This window comes from Hylobates moloch, unplaced genomic scaffold, assembly GCF_009828535.3.
Source record: "Hylobates moloch isolate HMO894 unplaced genomic scaffold, HMol_V3 SCAFFOLD_2, whole genome shotgun sequence".
Classification (NCBI taxonomy): domain Eukaryota; kingdom Metazoa; phylum Chordata; class Mammalia; order Primates; family Hylobatidae; genus Hylobates; species Hylobates moloch.
In genome coordinates, this window is record NW_026652277.1 from 144798890 (window position 1) to 144811138 (window position 12249).

A 12249-nucleotide genomic window follows, 5' to 3' on the forward strand; every position below is an offset into this window, starting at 1 on the left:
GTTCTTGGGCTGAGATCTCTTAAAGGCTGTCTCCATCCTTTTTTAGAAAGATACTCTCTTAAAGGTGTTTCTCATAACCTTATCTAGTATGTATTACAGTACAATTTAATACAGTAGGTGCTTCCTTATTTCTTATGGACTATCGATAATTGTTTCAACCATTCTGTTTATGATAGATTTATTTTTATTATTGTTTAGTGAATTTTTATTTAAATTAGTTAATGAATTTTATTTAAGTAAACATTCAGTCAAGACACACATATGTATATCTGACAGTGATCTGTTATGTGACATACATATATGTCTTGAATTTAATTTTTACCTTAAAGCAACAGTTTCATAAAACACCTAGGTCTAATCTCAACTAATGACCAAAGTTATTTTCCAAGTCGGGAACATATATTCTCTTGACACAGCCCATTAATGCTCAGTAAATGGACCAAAGACCTAGAGAACTGGAATTGATTTAGTTAAAATCTCACTCTTTTTCTCTCACACTGCTATGCTGAAATATTCTGCTTGCACAGGTATTGATACATAATAAAAAGGATTGTGGACTTACTCAAACTGACAGATTGAGACTGTCCCTGGGGCTGATTAATTGCAGGCCAAATTTCCTGAAGGGGAGGTCCCTCAGACAAGTTGTTTGTCTAAATAACAGATCACTGTCAGGCTATATTTTCCCTCTTTTAAACGTTGTGCAGCTACTACAGCTACAACTTTGATGAACACTTGGGAAGCAGATGCTGAACCAAATGGGAAAATAGCCTAGGAAATCTCAAAATCCCCTGGGCAAAAACTACAGGAACCTTTGATGCTGCGGTGATGTTGGCATATCCACACAACTGCCCTCCTGATTCAGTACAAGATAGTCTCCAGGACTCCCCTGGGGCCCCATCTTAGGGATCCCTTAGAATCTAAAGTGCTGGAGTAATAACCCTAAAGTGGTGGTTTCACCATTTCAAGTCCACTGTAGCACTTTTATTTCTAAACAGTGTTTTTGATAGAATAAAATAAATAGATATTTTAAAGATAATTTTAGAAGCATCTGGAAAACAACGGTCTTGAAACAGTTCGTGGCTCATTTTGGTTAAGTTTTTTCTTCTCTAGTTGTAAAAACACATGGGGAAAAAAGCAACTTAGGAATAGGGTAAAAAGTACAAAAGAAAGCACTTCAAATTCTTTTTCTTATAGGTCCTGAGGGCTGATGATTAGAGGTAATAAGTTCCAAACACTGGAAAAAATAGAAATCACGTGGAATATTCAAGAGCAGAAATTCAGGATGAGCTGCAGAATGTTTGTGACATTTCTCTACCCAGAAAAAAAGGCACATATTTAGATTTTTTCAGTTGTTGAAGGTGTAACATTCAGTCCTGGAAAGGCTATTTACCTTAAATGTATTAATGCTTTTCTGTCAGGGAGATCATTTCACACTTGGCACTATTGGATTTGCCTTTAAAGCTTACTGGTAATTTATACTACTAGTAAGACTAAGACTATTTATTTCTTAACACAATTACATTTAAGTTTATATATTATGGAAGAGAGGTTAGCAGTCCAAAGACCAATTACTGAGTTTGGTTCTTTTAACAGATGCAAATGACCTAGGACACTGTGGTAACACAAATCACCAACTTTCGTTCAGGGCTGGCTCCGGTTGTTTGCTCGATAAGAGATGTCTCCCATCATATGGTGCCTAGCCTGCAGGCACTACACCTGCCATGCCTTTAGGCCAGTCCAGAATTTCAGGGAAGATGATGATCTGCTTCTATATCACAAAGGAATATTAAAGCCTGTTCCTTTAACAAATATGAAAACTAGGATCCGGAGAGCCAAAATGGTGACCCCAAAGAAACATTTTAAGTTATTTTCAGTGCTGTAATTAGTAGCTTGACTTTAGCTTCCCACTACTCATCCAATAGAAAGAATGTGTCTTTCTCATTGCTAAAATCCACACCGTATTTCTGGTTTTCCATAGAGATTTTAAATTAAGAGGAAAGGTCATAAACAGAGGAAATGCTACCTTCATATAGAGCTGGAATGAAAGACGTATGTCACAGTATATCCGCTTTCCATGGTTTGCAGGTCAAATGAAACAGAAACATCCACTGAACAAAATTTTATAAGAGAACATATTCTTTTCACTTTGTGCTCCAGATATTTGCTTCCTTTCTGCACTGTCATTTTGTCACCCTCACTGCTTCTCTTAGAGAGTTGGATTTGTTCAAGAAACACAGAGAGAATATATCTTACTTCAAGGACTGAGTAGCAAGGGACATTCCCTTGCTATGTTCGCTATGGAACCATGCAACTAGTCAACGAGAATTAGAGCAAAATGACCAGTAAAGTCACTACTAGTAGGACATCGTATTCAACTTTCTTGCCAATTCGGGAATCCCTTTTACAGCATCTTACACTGATGATCAACCACAGCACAATCATTCCCAGGGACCGGAGCTCATTACCTTTGTGAGACATGTGCTTCATTTGCTTCATTAGTGAATAGCTAAAGATTTCCAGTTTTAAGATTATTCTTAATACAGAAGCTAGGAGGAACACAGAAGGCGAATATTCTGTTTTTTCTTAACTATCTCTTAACAAAAGAGTGCCTCTATTCTACATTGTTGATTAAATGATCTGAATAGAACTTAAATCAACTTTTGTGTTGTCTTTAGCACTTTTTTTTTTCAGTTTTCATTTTTTTCCTGGAAATATTATTTGGATGCTAACATTATAGGTTTATTCTACAGTGTTTCTCTAAGATAAATTCACCTCATCTCATGCTGTTTTAACTTTCTGGTCTCATTGGAACTTTTTACTACCTAAACTTATTAGTTTTGAATATTTTCCCTCCTCCAATGAAACTATCTAAGGTTGTCCTTAGAATTTAATTTATAAAACCTTTCATCTTCTGACTATAAACTAATAATTACCTAAGCTGTAATTTTTTAAATACGTTTTTCTGAAGTCCAAGTATACATTTGCTTAGACCACTTTTGCTATTATGAAAGAGCACCAAAGTTCTGGTCACTTGCACATCAGATCATTTTTTCTAATTCAGTCCTCTTAATTCTGGAATTAAATGAATACTGGACAAAGTGACAGCTCACAAACATTGACTTTCCTCTTCTCATTTGCTTTTTTGGAGGTGCCTTTTTTTGTAATGCTAAGGATACACTACTTTTTAATGGTTAATATCAGAATGAGATGCTGGAAGATAATATCCATAACCAGCAAGAGATTATAATATTATTAATTGACTTAGTTACTCTATTCTTGAATGAAAATTGTAATGGTATAACTGAGCATGAAGACTATTTTAAAATGGTTCAATAAAGTTCATTTCATTTCACAGAAACATAAAGTCATGTATTTAATCAATTCCATTTAATTCTGTGTTGCACTCATGGACCTAAAAGTGTCTGAAAAGTCCTGTGAAGTGTATAATAAATGGATTTAAATTTCTAAAACATTTAAGTTATCTTTCAGCCTCTGCTGTTATGAGATAGCATTCTGCTCTAGAGTAAGGAATCATTAAATCAGAAGGCAATAAGGGAGCTTACTGAAAACTTCTTTTTGTGGAAAGATAGTCTTAAATCATCTGAAAGAGTTACTGTTGCTAGCTGTTGTTATAAATTAGAAAGTTTTAGGGACATAAATATAATAGCAACTTGAGATGTTTATTTTCTTTAGAAGTGCAAAAATCTGTTATAACCTGAGAAAGCCATTATTGAAAAAAAGAAACTCACACAGAAAAAGGAAACAAATCTCCAAAGGAAGCTTTGGAAAAAGTACATCAGGTCATCTCAGGAATCACTTGGTCAGGTTAATTTTAGAAGCAAGTTTGTCAGCTGAAACTGACCCAGAATTCACATATAATAGATGCTGCTATGCCTGAACCATACTCAGTAACAGATATCAATATTTAAGCATACAACAGCACATGTCATAAGCAAAGGCAGTAAATAGTAGGCCAAAGACCTGAATTCATTTTCTGCTCAAGCATTCTCTAACACAGAGGTTCTCAAAAGGAGTTCCCAGTACCTGCAAATCAGCATTACCTGTATTGTTAGGCAAATTCGCAGCCCTACCCCAGATAACTGAATCAGAAACTCTGGTGGGGGCTAGTGGGGAAAGGTCCAGCATTTTTTGTTTTAGCAAGCCCTCCAAGTGATTCTGATGCATGCTAAAGTTTGAGAATCAATTCTCTAGCACATAGTATAACAACTGTTCTTCAAATTCTGGTCAGGATCAATCAACAATTGCAGCAGTGCTCTGGAAATTATAAAGAATTGATCAATTTTAGTGATTATATTAATGTTAGTGCCTGTGTTAATCAATCTAGAGAAAAAGGAAATCCAATGCAAAAATGAGTTTACCTAATAATGAGTACTAAACTGAAAACATTCAATTTCTGCCTTTCCCATTCTCCTGTTTTATATTTAAGTCATCTTGCCCGACTTTGATCTGCAAGATTTCTTCTCAAATGTGGGCAAGTTCTGATGGAAGCAAATCTTTTTTTAACTCAACAATAGTGAAAGTGGTTGTGAGCCAGCTGAGTCTGTTTCTTCTGTTCTGTTTCAGTGCACTGTGAGGTCAGTGAATGGAATCCTTGGAGTCCATGCACGAAGAAGGGAAAAACATGTGGCTTCAAAAGAGGGACTGAAACACGGGTCCGAGAAATAATACAGCATCCTTCAGCAAAGGGTAACCTGTGTCCCCCCACAAATGAGACAAGAAAGTGTACAGTGCAAAGGAAGAAGTGTCAGAAGGGAGAACGAGGTACAATCATAATAACAAAATGTGCTTGTTTGAATCCTCATAATCTGTTGCATTTTTCATTTTATTTCTTATGAAACATTTGGCATTATCTTTCATGCCTAATATCCTAAAATGTGTACCAAACAAGAATGTGTTGCTTCTAAATTATAGAATATAGATGTGGTAATTCCAAAATATGGAGCCTGATGTCAGAACTTTACTATAGAAGTGTGCTAATTGAATTATGATGAACTAGGCTGTATTGTAAGCATTTAGGGCATTATCTTTACTATAATCTGCTTTGCTAGTACTTAGAAAACTTTTGGGAAGTCTCATAATTACAAAGTCTAATGATATTTACAAGAACAAGACAAAGAAACACTGCCATCAAACATTCCTTTCCTCACTGCCTGCAAACCAAAGTAGTGAAATGTAGTGGTAAGCTTTTGTAGCTAAGCATATATATATGTATATATGTGTGTGTATATATATATGTGTGTGTGTATATATATGTGTATGTATATATATATGTGTGTGTGTATATATATATATATAGATATATATATATATAAAATTAAAGACAGAATATCATTCTGTCATCCAGGCTTTATTGCAGTGGTGCTATTGCAGTTCACTGCAACCTCAAACTCCCAGGCTCAAGCAATCATCCCACCTCAGCCTCCCAAAATGCTGGGATTACAAGTGTGAGCTGCCATACCTGGCCAGTATAGTTAATACTGACTTTATTTTGAATTAAATGACCAAGGCCACACTTTATAAATACAGCAAAATCATTAATGACATTTGTCTCCAGATTTCTTTTCATATTGCACTAATTTTATAGACCAGATTACAGAACCTATTCCATCAATATTAACTATTAGAATTTGCTATGAAATCAACAAGGAGAAATATACAATTTAATAATATGATCCTTTAGGGTGAATAAACTTCCAGCCAGAAGACCCTCAGTTGCCGATCTTTAAAATATAATTTTTCTATCTTTCTCACTAATGTCTTCAGCACCACTTCCTACAAATACGTTGTGTAGTTTTATGTAACTATTGGTAGTTATCTGGTGAGTCTATAAATTATCTTCTCAATTAATTCCAAAGGAGTTTGATTGCCTCTGTAGTTGACCTTTCTTAACTTATTTCTCCATAGTTGACCTTTATTAGGTTATTTCATTCATTTACTAGCTTATTTCATTCATTTATTCATTCAACATAGTTTTATTATATTCTTACTTTATGGCTATGCACAGTACTAGGGCCTAAGGATTCACAACTGAATGGGGTACTGTCTCTCTATTGTGAATGTACACCGGAGTCCAGTGAAAGGTTGAGATGTTTAAACAGATAATCTCAACATCATAGAGTAAGGGAGATTATAGACGTGTGAACTAGTTTAAAGGGAACACAGAAGAGGACACTGCAAACTTGAACATTGCTTATACAAAAGAGAATTTGGGTCACCTGTACTTTGCAAAGAAACATCCATTATGCCAAAAGAATTGGCCATCACTAAAAGCTATAAAACCTGTTTCTGCCATTCTAATCAAGTAGTTAATGTGAAAAAATTCTTGAAGACATGGGTTATTTAAAGAGAACTTCAAACTTTTGTAAATTTGTAGGATGTTTTGATTAAAATTTAGTTTAAGGAATGAAAGCTGGCTAGTGAAAAAGGCCTTTTGGCATATGTTACCAATTAATTTAAAACATCTTAGATTTTAAAAGTTGGATTTGGAAGTCAAATATTTCATCACTCTACTTGTTGGTATGCTCCCGTTGCCGTACATTTACTTATGTTTACTAAATTTCTTTAAAATTTAATGACTTACAGGTGGTCTTTGCTCATATCATTCTTTTCACAAAGATTGTACATTATTAATCAGTATTCAGTATACATTCCTTTTAAAATATAAATGAAAAGTTATCCAATAGCAGAATTAAATCACGATTCCAATTACATTTTATTTCTTTTACTTGAGAATGTGATCTATGTGATCTTTCAGTAGAGTATATTTTGGTAGCCCTTGACTTAAACATTAACATTGAAAATGTCAGCTGTTAAAACTGGCATTTATCTCATTTAGAAAGAGATAAAATAAATAATATCACAAGAAGTTTGAAATAGTAACCTGTGACATAAGAATTAGCTTAAAAGTATCTTTCTGATTTGTTTTCTTCCCCTCTGAGGATACAGTGACATTTTACATTTACAAAGAGAAGTTGATACCACTAGAAAATTTAGGTGTTTTATTTTTTCAAATTTCATAAAATATAGACTAACAAGTGGCAAATATGAATCACATTTATAATTAATTTCCAGATTTAGTCCTACTTTTATTTTTCTTCATTTATTTTTCAAGGTGTTTGTCAAAAACTTTTCTTAAGTAGCCTAGAAACTAAAGGTAGGAAGAAAATCACTTCTCTCTTTGTTGTTTATTTCTCTAATCCTCCGTTTTCTTAACTTCTCTTAAGGTTTAGTTAGCAAGTATCCTATTTGAACACAAACCAAATAGAAAAGTAATAGTGACCTCTGGACATCCCACCGTATCCTCTCTATCAAGCATCATATCAAAATAATAACATTATCCAGAGTCTTCATTTAGGCTCTACTATATATTTATATAATATGTATAATATATAATAAAAATATCTTGAAAATTACTCATTGTCTTGAATTTATAACCTAAATGATAAGAACCCCACATATATATAGAGAGAAGCATATCAACAGAGCAAATTTAGTAGAGGACTTTAATTTATCTTTATATTTTTATATAAAAGTTGGCATTTCTTATTTTAAGTAGGGTAAGCATTAGAAACATTTAATCAACTTTAAAGATAAACACAATAAAGTGGTACAGACATGACTTCCCCTCACACTTAGGACAGCTATTATTTGAGTTGCTCCCAGATGTTTATAGATTAATAAAATAAGAAGATTCTTTTAGGTTCACAGCTTGAGCATTTCAAGATGAGGGTACTAAAAGATAAGGCTTTTCTTATGAATTTTAAGTTAGGTCTATGATCTCTGCCTAAGAGGTTAACAATAGACAGAGGTAGATAACTCATATTTGGAAAAGGTAGGGAGCATGTATTCAGGATTTTTTCTGCTCTGTTGAAATTGCCAAAGGCAAGATCTCCAGGGAAGAATGATAAGATCCAGAAATGGCTTTTCAAAATGTACACAAAGAAGTTGAATAGAAGAAAATAGTTTGTAGTAACAGAGTGGATTCATCTAGTTGGGAGATGCTTTTTAACATGTATGTGTTACAAAATCTTACACACACATTTTTCTTTACTACCATTTTCTCATGCTTAGAGTAAGTTAACCCGAGGAGATAAATTTAATTGTTGTATCCTTATATTTAAATTATCTCATGTATTTGTTTACAGTATTTCAGATTATTCCCCTTTACTTGACATGCTACCTTTTAATCAGCCTGAACTTCTCCATCAGTTAGTAACTTTAGTAAGAGGTCATTACCAATACAATTCTTTCTAGCTTGAACTTAATTGAATTATATATTCGAAATATCAAAAATATAGATTTTAAGAGATTATATAGACTAATATATAAACTATTATCACATGTGTATTGAAGCATCATATTTAAGTAGAAGTAAACGAGGAGAAAATGCATTTCCAGTGGTTGTCAGATTTTATTTATTGACTTTTTTTGACATACAGTGTGTAACCATCTCAGGTAAGGAAAACTGAAACAGCTCAGGAAGATATGTGTGCACCTGCATGTTATGCAAAAGGGTATTTTTGTGTATGTGGTAGTGGAAGCAGAGTCAATAAACACATTTTTCATTCATTTCTACCTTCCTCTAATTAACTAAAGAGAATTTCCTATAGATGGTTTTTAAGGCAACTCACCAAGAATAAAAGAAATTTTGTTCTTTGGTTAGTTTTATGAAAAAGATTCTTATTAATCACAGATAGTGTATGATCTTGGGATAGAAAGGAGAGAGAAGAGCAGAGCACGTTGCTGGAAGAAGTGAGGTGGAGGTCTACCTTCCTGGTATAAAGACAAGTTAGCATTCATTCCACCAGAGAAATATAAAAGGAACCCTTTAAAATAGAAAGAAATAAAATGTTTAGGGACACTCCAGGGAAGAAACAAATGTGGGAATCATTGTATTACTATACGATTTGAGTATACTGTAGGTTGCCTTATGTACTTTCTCAAAATTCAGTATAGTAAAAGTCTACCAGGCATTATATAAAGGCATTACATACATTCTTCTTCTTTTTTTTTTTTTTGAGATGGAGTCTCACTCTGTCGCCCAGGCTGGAGTGCAGTGGCGTGATCTCGGCTCACTGCAACCTCCATCTCCTGAGTTCAAGCGATTCTCCTGTCTCAATCTCCTGAGTAGCTGGGATTACAGGCACACGCTGCCACACCCAGCTAATTTTTTGTATTTTAGTAGACACGCGGTTTCACTGTGTGGGCCAGGCTGGTCTCAAAACTCCTGAGCTCAGGCAATCCACTTGCCTCAGCCTCCCAAAGTGTTCGGATTACAGGCATGAGCCACCATGCCTGGCTGAATGTATTCTCTCTTAAAGGCTAAGCCGTGTTTTCAATTTAATGTCCTCAGCGGACAGGCCTTCCAGTTACTGAATCACTATTTAACTTTGACCTCCACTAAAACTAATTATATGGCTATAATCATTTCTTTTTCATAATACTCTCCTATCTATTCAGTTGGACTGTATGCAACTGCCTTTTTTGTAGGTCATAAATGGTCAAATGTTAGCAGTTTCATATGGTTCAACCTGATACTTTAAAATTTCATCTCTCTAAACTGATCAAGTTTTAGAACCAGACCTAGAGTGTGTTTCTTAAGGATTGACAGTTTACAGTTTTTATATACTACAATCTGTTTTAAATATTAAGCTTTTAATAATAGTAAACTGTACAGCTGTCCTTGAAAGAATGTAGGCACTACCAATGCGGGGCAGAGGAGCCTGAAAAGTGGGGCTTAGCCTGGGAGGGTTCTTGGCTTAGCCCAGAAAAGAATTCAAGGGCAAGCCAGTGGTGTTCAACAGCAACTTTTATTGAAGCAGCAGTGTACAGCAGCAGCAGAGGTACTGCTCCTTGTGGAGCAGGGATACCCCATAGGCAGTGAGCTCTGAGTACCATCTCAGAGGAAGTTCTGCAGTCACATTTATACCCACTTTTAATTAGATGCAAATTAAAGGGCACATTATGCAGAAATTTCTAGGAGAAGGGTGGTAACTTCTAGGACACTGGGTTGTTGCTATGGAAAGGGGTGGTAACTTCTGGGTGTTGCCATGGCAATGGCAAACTGACATGGCACAGTGGTGGGTGTGTCTTTTAGAAAGGTTCTTCCACCCCATGCCTGTTTTAATTAGTCCTCAATTTGGTCTGGTGTCTGAACCCTGCCTCCAGAGTCGAGTCTCATTTCGTGAGTCAAGCCCTACCTCCTACCTCACTACTAATCTTTAAAGTCTCTCATAAAAACATGTTTGGTCTTCAGATGCTCTTTAATCATGGTCACATATGACCTATTCTCTGCTTTCATTTGATTGTTTTTTCTCCTTAGCTATATTACTCAACCCTTATTCCTTTTTTTTCCTTTCCCACCACCTCCAATTTAATCACTGAAACATCAAATCACCTTGTAAATTCAGTGGACAAGTATCAGAATTTATTATCCATATAGGTGAAAACATTTAATGCCTCAGTGACAGGCCCCACCTCTTATTGTTTCCTCTGGCATTGACGTTATAATAGCAGGATCTTTGTGAGGATTCTTTGTTGCCTAGGTTTTTGGGTTGAAGACTGAATCAAGAGGCTTTATATGCACAGTTGACTCCCCTGTGTCATAATGAAGCAGAAGAATCACAGCCAGCAGGTGGATAGATGTAGAAAAAAAATGAAATGACAGTTTTTAAGTTTCTTGCCTCTAACACATTTTACATCCTATTGTATGTTCTTAAACTTCTCAACATGAAAGAAAAAGCTCTGCAGAAAATAAGAAGATTTATTTCATGCCTTGCATTCCTTGATATTATATCATTTTTTAGAACTCAACCAGCAGTTACTACCTCTTTATAATTCAGACCAAGTTTGCTTCATACCATTTTTGTAGGCTCTCTGAGATTTTGGGGATTTTATTAACGGTGGTCAAAAATCATGGTGGACATTATTCATGGTGGGAAATACTTAATTGTTATTATTATCCATGCAATCCCTTCATTCCTATGGTAGTATAAAAATTATTTGTAGGCTGTTCTGCTAATTGGTGTGTACCTCAGCATTCCTATTCTAAAATAAACTTTGTAATAAATGATCCTTGAAAATGCCTATATTCTCTGAGATTTCACTTAGTGATATTTATAAATATCTAGTGCTTTGTGACCCATTGGTGAGTGTGACATAACACACAGTGATCAGGTTATTGATTAGAGTGGTAGCATTCTTCAGCTCCTAAGCAAACAATGATCTTGCCATTGTTTAGGTCTGGTGCATGGGGATTGTTTCAGCTAGCTTTTGCTGCATAACAATTAACCTCAAAACATAAAGGCTTAAAACAACAACCACTTACTTAACAATTTGTGGCTGGGCAATTAAGGCTGAGACCTATTGGGCAATTTTGATCTTGGCTGGGCTCTGTCACATTGTTGGATGGCTGGAGAATGAGGAAATTGCCATGTTTCTATTATCATCAAGATGGCAAGAGGTCCTACAGCCTTCCAAAGTAGAAAAGGTGAAGTCATTCCTCTTGAGGCTAGGCACAGAACCTGGCATAGTTTTTACTTCCACCACATTCTGTCAGCCTATACTAGTCATAAGCCTAGTCCTGATTCAAGAGTTGAAGAAACAGATTTTATCTCTTGGCAGGAGAAGGTGCAAACTTACTTTGCAAGGTGGCATGCATATACAGGGTGGGAGAGGAGAATTATAGCCATTTTTGCATTCTACCCTAGAGGTCTTTCTCTTGTTTGTAGTTAGATTAGTGTGATTGCTCATTCACTTAACAATCTCTTACTGTCTGAAATACAGTAAGATATTTGTATTTCCTTTGTAAATTTCCTTCCTTCCTTTGTAAAAACAGTCAACTGTTGATACAGGAGATGTTGTGTTGGATATTATTTCTATTGTACTTTCTAATTTGTAAAGGGCAGAACAGGAAGAATAATTAAAATTTGAGGCCAAGATACCTTCATATGCTCAACAAATATTTATTAAACTTCCACCATGTGCTGGGCACTCTTAGGTGCTGAGGATAAAGCAGTACACCAAAAAGACAAAATTCTTTTCATCATAGATCTTATATTCTGAATGGTTTATATCAGTCCACAAGGTAATGGCCATAGAGGATCAGCCCTTTTATAAGCATATACCTTTGTTAACAGTTTTCACCTTTGTGATTTGTACCACCAGTAGCTGCTGTCTTCATTAGAGTTTCCTAACACATTACAAAGACATTTGTTAATACTGGCAAAA

General features: G+C 35.1%; 1 protein-coding gene and 1 long non-coding RNA gene across 3 annotated transcripts in view; one reads left to right on the plus strand and one right to left on the minus strand.

Moving 5' to 3' along the window:
* Positions 1-12249, minus strand: part of LOC131382877 (uncharacterized) — a 202721-nt gene that overhangs the window by 79239 nt on the left and 111233 nt on the right. The window lies entirely within an intron of this gene.
* Positions 1-12249, plus strand: part of RSPO3 (R-spondin 3) — an 80694-nt gene that overhangs the window by 31797 nt on the left and 36648 nt on the right. For both annotated transcript variants that reach the window (XM_032158592.2, XM_058435544.1), the window contains exon 4: positions 4585-4782. In XM_032158592.2, the coding sequence (XP_032014483.1) occupies positions 4585-4782 (198 nt within the window). The remainder of the gene's footprint in view (positions 1-4584; positions 4783-12249) is intronic.